The 15,634-nt window shown below is 33.3% G+C and overlaps 1 protein-coding gene across 5 annotated transcripts in view; it reads right to left on the reverse strand.

The window, feature by feature from the left end:
• The window catches only part of LOC143247366 (uncharacterized), a 68,214-nt gene that overhangs the window by 44,044 nt on the left and 8,536 nt on the right, over window positions 1-15,634 (reverse strand). For 4 of the 5 annotated variants that reach the window (XR_013026534.1, XR_013026533.1, XM_076495352.1 and 1 more), the window contains exon 2: window positions 6,412-6,622. Coding sequence is in view for 3 of the 5 variants with exons in the window: in XM_076495352.1 (XP_076351467.1) it covers window positions 6,412-6,498 (87 nt within the window). In the remaining 2 variants the exon portion in view is untranslated. Of the gene's footprint in view, window positions 1-6,411; window positions 6,623-6,752; window positions 7,015-15,634 lie in introns of those variants that run through there. The other variant, XM_076495342.1, reaches the window with a different exon arrangement.

Raw genomic sequence — 15,634 nt, forward strand, 5'->3', positions numbered from 1 at the left:
GAAAGGAATATTATTTTTCATGTCTTTCCGTAGTTTCTAGACACAACCCAATTTGAGCTGGTAACCAGTTGTGTGTTGTCCCTGTTTTATATATATATATATATATATATAGATAGATAGATAGATACACACACGCACAACTTTTTTCAGCTTAATTCGTATCGATAACAATCATATTGACTGACTACAGGTACTAAATATTGAGTGACAACGACGTCAATGCTTAAAGTACATGAGGAATTTGAGGAAAGTCAACTCTTCGTTTAGACAGTGTTTATTTCTGATTAACATACAAGGGTAAAAAATTATAAGCAATTGTCACGTTGCTTTTCTTTAGCTATAGATATTACAGTCGAGAGGCCCGGCATGGCCACGTGGTTAAGGTACTCGACTTGTAATCCGAAGGTCGCGGGTTCGATTCCCCGTCGCGCCAAACATGCTAGCCCTTTCAGCTGTGGGGGCATATTAATATTATAGTCAATACCACTATTCGTTGGTAAAGGAGTAGCCCAAGAGTTGACGGTGAATGATGAAGACTAGCTGCCTTCCCTCTAGTCTTACATTGCTAAATTAGAGAGAGCTAGTGCAGATAGCCCTCGTGTAACTTTGCGCGAAATTCAAAACAAACCAAACAATTACAGTCTAGGTACAATCTTTAAAACTGACGCCGTCTTGGTCACTCATCTTCAGTCTGACACATAAGGTTCATGTGTTGCCAATAACGAGGTAGGAGTACTCTAATACGGCCTACTCTCCACCCCAAGGGGGCGAAGATTAGTTCTGTGTTTCAAAACACGAGTGTATTTCTAATAAACTAAATTATTTTAAACAATAGAGAAGATCACACTATGTTAGTCAGATGATAGAACATAAGCCTTTTCGAGAACTTTGTTTTAACTGAAGTTCTTTAGAATCAATTTTGATTTTAAACCAATGCAAATATCATAGTCCAAAATTAATTAACATCCCTCTGCTATTGTCTTCTCTTTCTCACGAGGTATAATTAAACTTCAGTGAATGATGTTGGTTGGATACAGAGCTTCATGGTATCTTATAAAAAATAAACTGAATTATCTTATCTGACTTTATAGATTAAACACGTTTTTATAAGCGAATAAATTAGTGTTTTCAATTGTGCTTAATCTTCGTACTTAGAATATAAAAGTATAATTTCCCCCAGATAAAGTAATACTAAAATATTTGTAATAATTGCTCAAGTAGTTCATACATTTTTAACAGATATAAAAAATCAATCTGAAAATAGAAATTAATTTGTACATTGCAGCATAAACCATGTTTTTCAGGTTAACTTCTACTGATGGTAAGTCTATTATATATATATATATATATATGCGCGCTTCTTGAGAGTTTTTACTTCCCGTCCACACGCTGAAATACTTTATACCGTATTTGCCGGTGTACAAAACGACCCAAATTTTTTTAAGCAAATTAAGTTTTCGTTACAATTGAGCTACTTTTCAATTAAAAAACAACAACCACACCTTAACAAATTTACAAAATGAATGTACGTTATGGAAAGTAACTTTTTTGATATAATATTACCAATATTTTAATATGACGGATGAGATCAGTGTATTCCAAATACAAAATGTCTTGTTTAATTGCAACTATCGTACGACATAAACAACTTATAGTTATGAAGAACCGAGACAAATAATATAAATATGCTATTGTAATACAGTAGGTGGCACATGTCAACGCACTTAAAAACAAAACAGGAGTGAAAGGAACAACGATGTTTTGGTTGAACATGCCAGAGAATTCTCACTGGAACTATCTTTGAATCTGTGCATACGGCAGAAGGTAAAATCAGGCACTGTTTTAAGAGTATAAAGTTACATTTTATAAACCGTTAAATACGGTATGTGAAACAGACAACCTTCCCAAGGTTGTGCTCGATACTGCGTTGGCGTAGTATTCAATCAGGTCACTGGTGCTATCCACTAGTGGCGTAGCAAGCAGCTCATATCGTACAAGAATTAGTTCAAGGATCGCATGGCACAAATGACTTATTCATATTGTATATATATCTGTACAAGAAACAGGTTATTCCGCTACGAGAAAAAATTCGTATTGTTGAAACTATAATAAGTTTTCGCCTCTCTCCATTTTAAAACCGAATGTTAATATTTAATTCTAATTTAAGAATATTAAATTACTTAATTTCTTAAAACTCAGAGAAATAAGTCCTAAAGATTTCGAAGAATTTGATGTGTACAAAATTTTTTTTAACGATATTTGACGTTTCATGTCTAACGAGCAATTATAAATACGTCTATCCAGGAATCAACTTATTTCAGTATATTTATACCGTCTGTATAAAGATTTGCAAATTACATCTTAAAATTCCAATATCTATCTGATGATACTCTGTTCAATTCTAATAGCTACATATTATGTATCGTAAATTATGCACACATTTGTTAAGATACAATGAATTTCTTTATCTTTTTTTGTCAAGATGTCTAACAGGGAGACTGGTGGTTTAATTTGAATGATGGTTGTCAAGCGCAACACTACATAATGAGCTATCTGTGCTCTGCCCACCATGGGTAACGAATCCAAAATTTTAGCGGCCTAAATCCGCAGATTTTCAGCTGAGTTGCTCCCCCCAGTGGCACAGCAGGATGGACTTAAAACACTAGACACCGGGTTTCAATACCCGTGGTGGGCAGAGCACAGATAGCCCATTATGTAGCTTTGTGCTTAATTTAAAACAACAACCACTAAACTACTAGTGGGCATTTAATGGTGAAAATTACTAAGTGTAAAACATGTTTTAATATTAACCTGGACTTCCTGAATTCAATGATATATTACGCAAATAACAGTAATATTACACGGAGATGGTTTTGCCCTGCTTACGTAATTACGCGGAAAGTTGTTATCCCTACACTTTACGGCAAGAGTGTTGAGTCATACAACACGTTATTGGAGAACAATATCACAAGTTTTGGAAAACAAAATTAAGCCTTGTTACACAACTAAGACATGTACAGGTAAATAAGTGAATTAAAGTGTAATTTGGCTAAAAATTTTCGAACCTTTTTTACGCTATGCTGCGGACAGCACAATTGAAATTTTACATTGGAATACGATATCCCCAATACAGCATTGTGTTCTAAATTGTCTCTACGTTTTTTATTAGGAAGATGTTCAAGGCCCGCATTGGTCATGTTGTTAAGGCACCCGACTCGTAATCTGAGGGTCGCGGGTTCGAATCCCCATCGCACCAAACATGTTCGCCCTATCAGCCGTAGGCGCGTTACAATGTTACGGTCAATTCCGCTATTCGTTGGTAAAAGAGTAGCCCAAAAGTTAGAGGTGGGTGGTGATGACTAGCTGCCTTCCCTTTAGTCTTACACTGCTAAATTACGGACGGCCAGCGCAAAAAGTCCTCGCGTAGCTTTGCGCGAAATTCAAACCAAACAAATGATGCTCAACGGTAAGTGTAAGGGCTCATAACGCTAAAAATCGGGTATAGATGCCCGTGATGGGCACAACACAGACAGTCCATTGTACAGCTATGCGCCTAACAATAAAAAAAAACATTAAAAAACTAATTTTTACGACGACATCATATAATCTTATTCTGTTCATAATTCGACAATATCTTCATACAAACAAAACAAATAGAATGGTTATTTCTGCGATTCTTTGCTTTATAATATAGAGACAGGGGAGCTCTCACCACATAGTGCAAACACGCGCATGGCCTAACTCTTACACACAGGAATGTTCTTCCACTTGCACGACAGCTCCAGGGTACGGGTTACCTGTTTGAATGACCCTCGTGTCTAGCTATTCTGGCGGTGTTCCAAGCAGGTTCTGAGGTTCCCATTTTGCAATCTTATTCTTAAAACTTTAAGTGTGTATCTAACAATTTGACGAAAATGTGAAACTTTCAGTCGAAAAAATAAATAAATAAAAACGAACATTTAGACGTATAAAATCGCACTAAAATTTTAACTGGTGTTGTGTAATATTATATTGATTACCTACCCAGCAGAATAAGTGTATAGCTTCGGTCTAATTATATTATTAATCTTTAAATATAATGAAATGATGCACTGAATTCAAAGAAATACGACCACCCCAATAAAACAATGAATCAAGTACTCTTTCTTTTGTGGTTAGAGTATTTATCGAAACTAATCTGTTATAAATATCAAACATTGGATCATAGTACAAAATAAACGTCACAACACAATCAGCTGGTAATTACGATTTGGAGCTTCACAAGTTCGGGTTAGCCAAACTAACGTATGTTATAACCTTATAACCTATTACTGCGATAGGTGAACAATTCTTGAGTAGCAGATTGAGTCGGAAAGAACGACAGTTACGCTCAATTGTTTTCAAGGTTCATACGAAATAAAACTCCACGAACTGAAAACGATTTCGCACGAGTTTTAGTGTATTTTTTTAAAAAATATATATTAGTTTGGATGATATCGGGTTTCGTGATTCTGGTTTATATCGCAAAGCAAATCAGTATGAGGAGTTACAACAGTTACAGAAAGTAACAGCTTTATTAAGTCAACGTCGAAACGTTTTGATTCCTCTTTCTTTTGCGTCAGTTTTTCTTTTAACTAAAAATCGCAAATACACCTTACGCTAATATCACCGGGATATTACATTATATTATTTCAATACTTCTTACGTTATCATTGAAACTCCTCTTAGATAACTGACATTCAGAGGAAATTTGCTGGAAAAAAAGTGTCGTAAAGGTCAAACAGACACGATAGTCTAAATGAGTTACCTTTACAATATCAAATCATGTCTTTAAATCTACAAAATAGTAAAGAAAACATCATTGTTAACTTATAATTTAATGTATGAAATAAAATGTTTGCGTATGTGTATACCCAATTTCTTTCTTTTTTTTTTTTAATGATGGGCTACTGCCTAAAGCAGTGGTTGCCAACCAGGGGGTGGAGATAACATTTGTTTTGGCCACCTTCACCTTTATTCTTAAACAAATAATTAGTGTGAGGGGTGCGAGAACATATTAAAATTTTTTAGGGGTGCGAGGCATAAAAAAGGTTGGGAACCACTGGCCTGAAGAATCAAGTAACAGAATGTTTTAATATTGGAGGTTTCAATATGATGACTGCCTATATTACAAAGGAGGCATTATTCAGTATCAGAACTCGCAGAACAAAATGTACCATACAGGATTTTCACAGAGCTAAACAAAAAAATATTTTTTCTTCCTAGCTTAGTATTAATAGGAATTACATATTTAGGGATTTTTAGGGCACTGTTAAAAGCCGACAACAACTTAATTATGTGTACCGTTACGCAAATGGAAATGATGATCATCTAATGAAGAAAATAATGAGTAATTAATTTTCCACTAAAATATAATATATATATTTCCATTGTTAAATATTATTTTGCGCATTGCAAATGTTTACACGGAAAATAAGGTAAACGTATTTAAATAAAATTTACTAAACGTGCCCAGATTTTTTGAAGACGAAGTAACAAAAGAATTACAAACAGAAACATTTATCTTTCAGAAAACAGACTTGTGAAACAATATTTAAGAAAACTTTGTGAAAAACATTGAATCTGGATAAATTAAGTCAATTGTTTTCAAAATATAACACTTAAATGACAAAAAACACAAGACAAAACTGGTAACAAAATTTTCCACGAGAAAAGTACTTTTAAATGAATTTTAAATTTAAAAAGGCAAACAACTATGAGCATATTTTTGAGAACATTGAAATATCTGAAGAGTTCTCAAAAATGGAAAACAGTAATATTATTTTATAGCATTTAATTAATCAAAATATAAGAGAATTGGGATGTAAGCTATATTGTAATATGGTCAATAGAAAAAAATGTTTGAAAGAAAACAATTTTTCAAGCAAGTGATTACGGAATAAAATTAATAATAACATTCCATATGGTACTAAAGGTTGAAACAATCACATGTTCTTCTATGACGAATGCTTCGATTTTTTTCTTCTTTGTTACTGTCATTATTTTGTAAAAAACGTGTTTACAATAACTTTAAACCATTAAGAAAATTACGAATTGTAGCACTAGTAGGCATATCTGCAATTATTGGTATTGCAAAAAGACGTCTAGACAGGAGCGGCAACAACAGGTGGGCGTAGGCCTAAACATGCTTTCACTATGCCAGGAGAAACCACGTGTGTAATGTCATATATGTGGTGTTTTTATTTCTTACCTTATCATATTGGTGTTTTATTTCTGTACAAATTTCTTCTAGTTATTAAAGATTTAAAAAAAACTTGCATTACGTGAATATTAAATAACCTTTAAATGTTTCATAAACTTTTTACTGCCCGTTAGTCAAAAAGAAGAAAAAACAAATACTATATGAGTTATGGTAATGATCAAGTTACTCACCGGCTCCGTTGAATCTGTGTTCCAGATGTCATTCAAACAATTTTCTTCGAAATTGTAAAATATTCCATCGATGATGTCCAGAGCCATTTCCAGGGTCCGTGTCCAGGTCGAATCAGCAATATTCGGTAGAAAACACACACTCTCACTCTCTGTCTGGCAGTGGTAATAATCTTCGAGATTGACGAAACAAACTCTGACGCCCCAAGCGCTCCTAAAACAGAAAAAACCGTATCACTTATCACAGGAAACAAATAGTTCCAAACTCTGTAGTTTAATATTACAAAACTAAATGTATCTCTGAAATTCAATCTAAAAAATATAATGTACTGTCTAATATTTACCTTTTCTATGCTCTTATTGTAGCCCAACGTGCATGACTCTTGAAGATAGAAGCGTAGTAACATTTAACAGACGTGTCACATGACGCTTAAGGTTTGTGCTGCTATTGTTTGACGTCACAAGATAATAATAACCAATAGAGTGCAAGCGGAACATTTAAAAGGATCTTTGACCTCCGATGGGCATTATGATCTAAAATCCGAAGCCAATCAGGCAGTCACGCATTACTATACAAAATACATTGTGTTTCGTAGGATGAATAGTGCCGTAACCAAGCAATAAAAATCCAAAATAAAGTATCAAGTGTTCATGTCTTTATGCCAATGAGAGAACTGGGCTTAACACAAGTAAACACGATAGTTCTACCTTTATGTTTTGTATATAAATAATTATTTATGTAGCAATGTAAAGTTTAACAACGCGATTACAATTTTTATTATAGCAAATAAACTGTATATTTTTGTGTTTGTTTATGGATGAATTATAACTATAAACTAAGTTACACATCTTTCTGATGGATTAACATCCTTTAGTACAGTTTTTTATGTCTTCGTCTGGAATATAAAGCTTCATATACTGGTACAAGTGTATTAGTATGTTGTTTTTTATTATTTTGTTTATATCTTATAATTGGGTGAGAGAAAAGCGTTCATATGAACGACAAAATAATACGAGACAGACGACAGTTTGGTGTGTTATATAACACAAATGACATGAAGTTTTCAATTCAGAGTAAATACGTTGTTGCATTACCAAGTCACATATTTTTATGTTTATAGAAATCGCATAAAATTAGACGAAAACGTTGTGCATCAGTTAACACATTTGTATCCGATTCTGTTAGTCCATATTTGTGGTGTTGTACTAACACAATTTGTTTCGTTTATCGCAGTTCATTAAGCTTAACTAATACAAGTGTATACTATAAAGTGAAAAAAAAAAATGAAAAAAAAAACGAATTTATGCAGTTAGTGTAATCTTAAGGCCTTATATAAAAAATATTAAAGACAGTAATAAACAAACAGCATTTGTATTATAGTCTGAATTATTAGACACCAAATAGTCTAGATAATTAATTCAATTTAATCTTTAGCTCATTTAAGTTCTTTTGCCGAGATGTAATTTTAAAATATGGAAAAAGATTGAAAACAAACTCTTTTAATTATAATTGTTCAAACACGAGTTTCACTACAATCATGTTTTAACACCACGCTCTACTTTGTAAGAGCAAAAGGACATGTTAGTATGTTTCTCTGGAAAAAAAAAAGTATTCATTGTGATTGAAAAATACAAAAACGGTATTATATACCAAAATCAGTAACATCGACCAAGTTTAAATAGCATGTGTCTTTTAAAAAGTTGAGCCTACTTCTCTAGTAGAATTGTAGACCTAATACATCATTCATTATTATTTGGTAATCCGTTAAACTTATTTAGACGTTAAGTATGATGTCACTTTCGCCTCGTTTAATACCATAATGACACTTATAATTAATTCAATAGTTGTCGGTTTGAATATACCTGCAATTTAGAATGTTTAACAAAATAGTCTGTATGGATGTTTCAATTACATCACTTATCGTGGTTACTGGGCCGGTTGAAACCTCGTTTAACAACATTGGTTTTAGTTTTGTTATTCTTATAACTGTATAGATTAATATATTAATATTACTAAACAATTTTGTTTACATGTATGTAAGATGTTTGGTGTTATTTACAAGCACTTTTTATACAATTGTATTTATTGTAAAAATTAAAATGTTTTGTTGAATAAAATTGCTGTCAAGATGCAGAAGGTATTAACAATAAAAAGATTAATTACTTATGAAAAATAATCATATTTTTTTAGTTGAAGCGTAGTTCATGTTTATTGGTTACTTAAATTTCCATTATAATTAAAAAGTAACTAAGCAAAAACAACGTATACATACAGCAATGACATTACAAAGTGCATTAAATTTACGGTTGTAGTAAGCAATCACCACATATACCACTCTTCTACAGTATATGAATTTGATATTTCCAAAGTACTTAGATTTTCTTTATTAGTTTTAATTACGAACAGCCAGTGGAGGTCGTGTGCTGATTCAACGCTAGGTGTCACTTTCTGTAACAGAATTCCGTAGTTATCTACTTTTTCGTACTCTGCATATATGGGACTGCTCTACTGTCACATGGCGTAGACATGCTTTTGGATAATAATTATCCAGTTTTTTTATTTGGTTCAGCTACAGGGCTAATATGGAATATGATAGATGCTTTTAATCAGAATTTGTTTACGTGTTTCCTGATAGTATTCTGCTGATTATATGTGTGCGTTTTAGTTTATCAATCATTCCTTTTCAATTTATTTTGTAGCAAATTCTACTTTGTTAATTTAGTAATTACAATCAGTTTTTGTTTCAATAAGATTTATTTCGCGTATTTCCTTATTCCCTGCTCATCACAACACATTGGTTAAGCTACTTACACAATTAGAGATTATTTATTCTCTCCAATAAAAAAACATGTTTACTGAACGGCCGTCTGTACCCACTTTAACCTACTATCACTTTCAAAAAGCAAAACGTTTATTTTTGTTCAGCTTAATACCGTGTCTTATTCTATCTGTCTAATCTGTAACAAATCACTGTACCTATTCAGATAAAAATTACGTATGTTTTGGCCAAATTTATACTGTGTCTTGTCTTTTTCTTCCATCTATAAAAATCTCTAAGACTTTCCAGATCAAAATTACGAACCTCTTTTCACTGCAAAAATGTATTAACTGAGTGCTTAATCCTCGGAATACCACACTGTGATATCAACTTGATATTAAAATATATATACATAAATATATTCATAAGGATCACATATAACGCATATTTTAAATTTTTCAGACGACTTTTTGAAATCGTCCATTCGATATACTCATAGAATGGGTAACATCGTAAATATAAACACAGAAGTATGCCCAGCAGGTTGATTAGCAAAGAATAGATGCATGTAACTCATGCCAGAATGTCGTAAATTTGAGAGAAAATTTATAATACACTGTCAAAAGTGAGGAAAATCGATTCATGAAAAGTACATGACCTACTGTGCTCGAAAAAACTCAATAGAGTTACTTTTATATGACAATTTTTTAAATGCTCTAAGTATGTGTGAACATTGATAACTGTTAACTTGTGAAAACTATAAAAACAACAACAAAAGAAATAATTCCCAATGACTATACTATTTATCTAATGTGTCTATGTCTGAATTATCATTGTTTACGTAAGGCCTATGTGCTTTGGAAAAGCTGAGTTAAACGAAAACGTTTCCACTTTCCACCCCTAAGAATAGTTCAAACTATTATGCTCGTCAGCAGTGGAAGGAATCTTAATGTTAGGTGCGAATATTGAGGGAGTGATAAAAGCTGTTTCAAGAAGTTTTTGAGTGATGGTCAAAAATGAGCCTTAAGGCAAGCACACAAATAATTAGACCATGGTAGTGTTGTGCTAACCATGTGAGATTGTCCCAAGGCGTAATGGTGTATACAGTATTGGGTGTGAGACTTATCTCCCATGGACTAAACTCCCATGGACATAGAAAGCCTTTGGCGAAGCAGGCTAATGTTTGTTCCAGCGGGATAATGCTATCTGACACAAAGTATGTACAGCTTGTCTGGTTTCAGAGTAACAATATCAATTTCGTGGAGGAACCGCTTCCAGGCCAGATTTTATATCTATAGTTCGTCTTTGGCGTCATTAGAATAGAATAACTCCAAAGTTTAAAAACCCTTAGATTCTCCATTAACTAGCCAAACTCTTAGAACAACAGTCGAGACAAAGTTGTAACCTACTCTGCATAAAAGCAACAAACTTTCAGACAGGCAGTGCTAGACGGTAATTGTAAAAGGTTTTTATATGTTTACACGTCCTGCAACTTTGGCAAGATATGAGATTATAGTAGATTCTTACTCGCATGTGTATATTAAAAGATAAATAGATGGATAAAGCTTGCACCAGTTCTTAAAACAAAATAGTTTGTATTTTCCTTTTTTTTTTTACTTCTGTAAATGCAGTGGAAACTATCTGTTTATAAAACAATGAAACAATACTTGCAAAAACAACACATGTACAAGTAACATGCGATGTATGTAGTGTCCAAAGCAGAGATCCAGCTGTTCAATGCAGGTCTTTTTGTGCACTCTGCTAGTATACATAAAAAACATTTTAAACATTATAACAGGTGAATAACATAAAATTACACGTGTCCCTAAAATTACGTTAACAACATGAAGAATTATTAATAGAAAAGAACACGTGGGGTCGCTAATATCCTCTGTGCTTGTAAAACGAATACAGATAAGAATAAATTATTCGGATCAAGCTACATCTACATTGTTTTATCTGCTTACTAACAAATATGAAATCAGCTCAGATCATTTAACATTAATATGAACTTAACTAAAACTAGAGCGCCATCATCTTGACCAACAGGAATTTCACAAAAATAGCATTAAGGTACCTAAAACATAAGTACAGGCGGTGTCATTAAAACTTTCACGGTGAAGTTAGTTACGTTCACTAACACCGAGTACGCGTAATACAACTTTTACGCACTTAACACGTAAAGAACAAATAAATTGACATAAGATTTAAATTAACAATGTTAATAACAACAAGAAAATATAACTGTAAAAACAACACTTTAGATCTTTGGTAGATAACATCTTACAGTCGGAGCGTTTTTATATTATAGACTACAGGACAATATGAAAAAAGACGGTATTAGTTCACTGAATAAAGGCTTGGATTGTCAAAATATAGGTTGTTTATTTAATACGCTAGATGTTTTAAATATTAAATTTATTTACTCAGTCATGGCCGACCATCAATGTTTGCAAATGATTACTGAGCCAGAAAAAGGTTTCGAAGCGCGGCACTAAATGTAGGAATTATGACTGTCAGTTAACACTATTCAACAAGATTCATCTTAGAAAGTTGCAAATCTCTTTTCCGGTATAAAGAGCAGTGTGACTGTCAGTTAACACTATTCAACAAGATTCATCTTAGAAAGTTGCAAATCTCTTTTCCGGTATAAAGAGCAGTGTGACTGTCAGTTAACACTATTCAACAAGATTCATCTTAGAAAGTTGCAAATCTCTTTTCCGGTATAAAGAGCAGTGTGACTGTCAGTTAACACTATTCAACAAGATTCATCTTAGAAAGTTGCAAATCTCTTTTCCGGTATAAAGAGCAGTGTGACTGTCAGTTAACACTATTCAACAAGATTCATCTTAGAAAGTTGCAAATCTCTTTTCCGGTATAAAGAGCAGTGTGACTGTCAGTTAACACTATTCAACAAGATTCATCTTAGAAAGTTGCAAATCTCTTTTCCGGTATAAAGAGCAGTGTGACTGTCAGTTAACACTATTCAACAAGATTCATCTTAGAAAGTTGCAAATCTCTTTTCCGGTATAAATAGCAGTGTGACTGTCAGTTAACACTATTCAACAAGATTCATCTTAGAAAGTTGCAAATCTCTTTTCCGGTATAAAGAGCAGTGTGACTGTCAGTTAACACTATTCAACAAGATTCATCTTAGAAAGTTACAAATCTCTTCTCCAGTATAACGAGCAGTATGACTGTTAATTAACATTACTCAACAAGACTTATCTTCGAAAGTTACACATCTTTTCTACAGTTTAATGAGCAGTATGTTTGGCTTATTTGTGTTAAGAGCAAAGCTACACAATGTGCTATGTGCGCTCTGGTCACCAAAAATGTCGAACCCAAATTTTTAGCTATAAGCCCCCAAACTTATAGCTGAGTCGCAGAAAAGCTAACGTAAATAATAACAGTACATATTAATTAAATTTCCAAGTAATATTTAACTTTTTCATCTGTTTTGTTATTGCTGTTCATCAACTAAACAACTTAATAACAATCGTGAACACTATGATGTACTGCTAATAGTTCGTGAAAAGTTTAGTGCTTTTGAGTGTGTTCTGACTAGCTACTATTTTACATACAATTATTTTACCAGCTAATGTAGTATGTGCGTGTAATTCACCAATTCCTCTCCTGTAATTAAATTTGCGGGAGCTTTACGTGCTGAAAATAAAGCTTACTTACCGTTAAGTTTCCTATATTTTATGTGATGGTATAATAACTTTTAAAATACCTCACCAGCTTACTAAATTTAAACTGATCTATGTGGTGCCATTCCAAGCAAGAGCATTTCTTTTCTTGACAAAGTGGTTCTAGTGTTCTTATAACAACAGGTAAAATATTTAACCTAACCTGCTGCATAGTTTTAAGCTGCTAAATAACTTCTAATGGAATATTAGTCCAGCTAAACAAAACTAATATACTCTTCATATAACCCCTTGAAGTCAAAGGTTAAGATCGTGAATATATAAATTTTATATATAGCATGATGTTCATTGCACTGTGGGCATGAAGTTGCACTGTCACTGTCAGTTATACGCGCTTACAGAGCCATTTAAACCACCAAGTTCGTCGACTCTAGTCTGATCACACTGCCTCCCACACCACCCTCATTTTACAATGTTCACATGCGATGGTCAACGCGTGAGTTCAAAGGAGTGAAAACTCACGTTTTTAACCAATCTCATTCCAGTTTTAACGTATTTTTATTGTCATAACGCTTTTAGAACCGCCGATAAAAAATACCATACATACGTTTAAAGTTAACCCTGAAGATTATTTATAGCTCGAAAAAAGCTCTGACGATTCTAAATAATACAGAAAAACTCAGAATAATACATTTCCAACAAATTAATAAATGGAAAAAACCCAAAACAACTGTATGTGTCCAGATTATTAAGAAACAAATATTCTAATATGTCGGCAACCATTATGTTTATCCAACATTATTCGTCAAGTTTTCCTCACTCTTTTGACGTTTACGTTGAACAAACAGCTTATGTGCTCGGGCTTTCAATTTACATTTTAATACTAAGGGTCCACCAGAGTAAGAAAACTAATACTCATTTGAGAGCTAGAGGTGAATCGCACGAAGGAATTCAATGATTTCTTTAAATTCTATTATTTATGTGTGCATATTGAGATGTGTTGCTCTGCACGAATTACCTTAGAACAAATACACGAGGGAATATATATTTTCTCTAAATTACTTTAGTAAAACAAACATCCTGAATTACTTAGTATTCTTGAGCTACCTTGGTACAATATATACACAGGAGTACAAAACCTTCCTGAGCTGTACTGGGAAAATATGCACACACAAATACACAACCTTCTTGAGTCATCTTGGTAACACACACACACACACACAAGAATATATAACTTTCGTTGGTTATCTTGGTAAAATATATATACACAGGAGTATATAACCTTCTTCAGTTACTTTGGTGAAAAATATCACAGGAATAGGTAATTTTTCTGAGTTACCTTGGAAAATATATACACGGGAGTATACAACCTTCCTGAGCTATCTTGGTACAATATATACAGAGAAGTACACAGACTTCTTGAGTTATCTTGGTAAAATATATACACAAAAGTTCATAGAATTGTGGAGTAATCTTTATAAAAGATGCAGACGGGAAAATACAGTCCCAACTTGAATTACCTTAGTAATTGATATATACATGAAAACTTGCAATTTCCAAGTTACTTTGGTAAAATACAAAAATATAAACTGCAGTGGTGTAGGAACGCGTGTGGATGGCGTTTCCTCACTATTTCGAACAAATCGAACCTTTAAAATCTCTAACTCCGTGACTTTTTGCCCACCCCTAGAAGAAAAAATCATTAATCATTTTATCAAAGTATAACGAAAAACAATTTGTAAAATTCAAATTAAAAGGTGTAGTTATGTTAGTACTGATTATAAAGTTCTAAAAAAAACTTATGGTCAGAGGTTTACTTCTTACCATTTCACGCTTATTTTCTGTAGTTGTTTTATTCTTAGCAATTGATTTACAAACTCGACGAAACAAAATAAATAGTATTGTAGGTACTTTTCAGCGTGTATCACGAAATTCCAGAGTAAATCTCCTTAGATGTTTCTACTGTTAATATTTTTAAACTTATTACCTGTGTTTATTTCATTGTCAGCGGATGAAGTAGAAACTTTTCGAAAATAAAACCATGAATCGTCATTCTTAGAATCAGACTTTTCCCACTTAAGAAAACACAACTGGGTAGGGTTTATAGGCTTGTTTCTAGTACAGTAACTGCAACAAGTACTGCCTAAACTACTATACAAAATGCGTTAAAATATTTATAATATGGTTGTATACAAGGTTGGTACAATAAACTTATTGGATATTTAATTGTTAGTTACCACTAGAGATTTAACGGTATAGGTGTAAAAGTTTATGAACATCTTATTTCCTTTTCAACCATACTTACACATTGAACAAAAAATGCTTAAGTTTCCAGCAATATAAATACGGGCCGTTTTGGTTTGTTTGTTTGTTTTGGAATTTCGCGCAAAGCTACTCGAAGACTATCTGCGTTAGCCGTCCCTAATTTAGCAGTGTAAGACTAGAGGGAAAGCAGCTAGTCATCACCACCCACCGCCAACTCTTGGGCTACTCTTTTACCAACGAATAGTGGGATTGACCGTCACATTATAACGCCCCCACGGCTGGGAGGGCGAGCATGTTTGGCGCGACTCGGGCGCGAACCCGCGACCCTCAGATTACGAAGCGCACGCCTTAACACGCTAGGCCATGCCAGGCCCTGGCCCGTTTTAGTTTAGCTAGTATTTCTAACTTAGCCTTCTTGTTAATCTCTTTTTAGAAGCCGTAAAGAAAAGACATATTACTATAGATTATGCAAATATATATACGGTTTTCAGAAGTAATGAAGAAATATAAAAGTAAAAAAGGCCTTAGGAGCAGAGAATACACTGACAGATA

This window comes from Tachypleus tridentatus, chromosome 1 (genome assembly GCF_004210375.1).
Source record: "Tachypleus tridentatus isolate NWPU-2018 chromosome 1, ASM421037v1, whole genome shotgun sequence".
Lineage (NCBI taxonomy): Eukaryota > Metazoa > Arthropoda > Merostomata > Xiphosura > Limulidae > Tachypleus > Tachypleus tridentatus.